General features: G+C 42.3%; 1 protein-coding gene across 1 annotated transcript in view; it reads left to right on the forward strand.

Annotated features, from left to right (window-relative positions):
- Positions 1 to 523, forward strand: part of LOC119586980 — a gene marked incomplete in the record, with an annotated part of 81,895 nt that overhangs the window by 38,657 nt on the left and 42,715 nt on the right. Inside the window, 1 exon segment of the mRNA XM_037935722.1 lies at positions 110 to 308. Within this exon segment, the coding sequence (XP_037791650.1) occupies positions 110 to 308 (199 nt within the window).

Below are 523 nucleotides of genomic sequence, written 5' to 3' on the forward strand. Positions count from 1 at the left end.
CCCTTTATATACCACCATCCCCTCTTCCCCCTCCTGTCCCCTTCTAGCGAATTGCGAATAACACTTTTTTAATACTCATTCTGCACCCTTTACGTATGGCAACGAACAGTACAGTACATCGACCGCGACATGATATGGGAACACAAAAACGAGGGATCTCTCAGCTGGATGGAACCGAACCGCCGTGTACAGGACATCGCCACCAACTTCACCATCAGGTTCCGGCGTGGAGATACCGCAGAGTTGTACGGTAAAGTGGACATCACGACGCCTTTCATACACTGGAAGCAGAACTATCTTGAAGTCAAGTGAGTGTGTCTTTGCTATTTTTTTCCCTTTTTAAAGTTCTATATTAATTTAGGGTAATTTCGAGGTTTGTTTTCGAATTGCTGATAGTTACATTGGTATTTTATGCTTGTTAATATGCCTGATAATAAAGGCACGGAGAAATGGATAAATAGGTCACAAAATAATTGCGCAAAAATACAAAGTCAATATCCCTCCAAATGGAAAGCGCAAAACC

The sequence above is a fragment of the Penaeus monodon genome, chromosome 22, assembly GCF_015228065.2.
Source record: "Penaeus monodon isolate SGIC_2016 chromosome 22, NSTDA_Pmon_1, whole genome shotgun sequence".
In the NCBI taxonomy this organism is placed as follows: Eukaryota; Metazoa; Arthropoda; class Malacostraca; order Decapoda; family Penaeidae; genus Penaeus; species Penaeus monodon.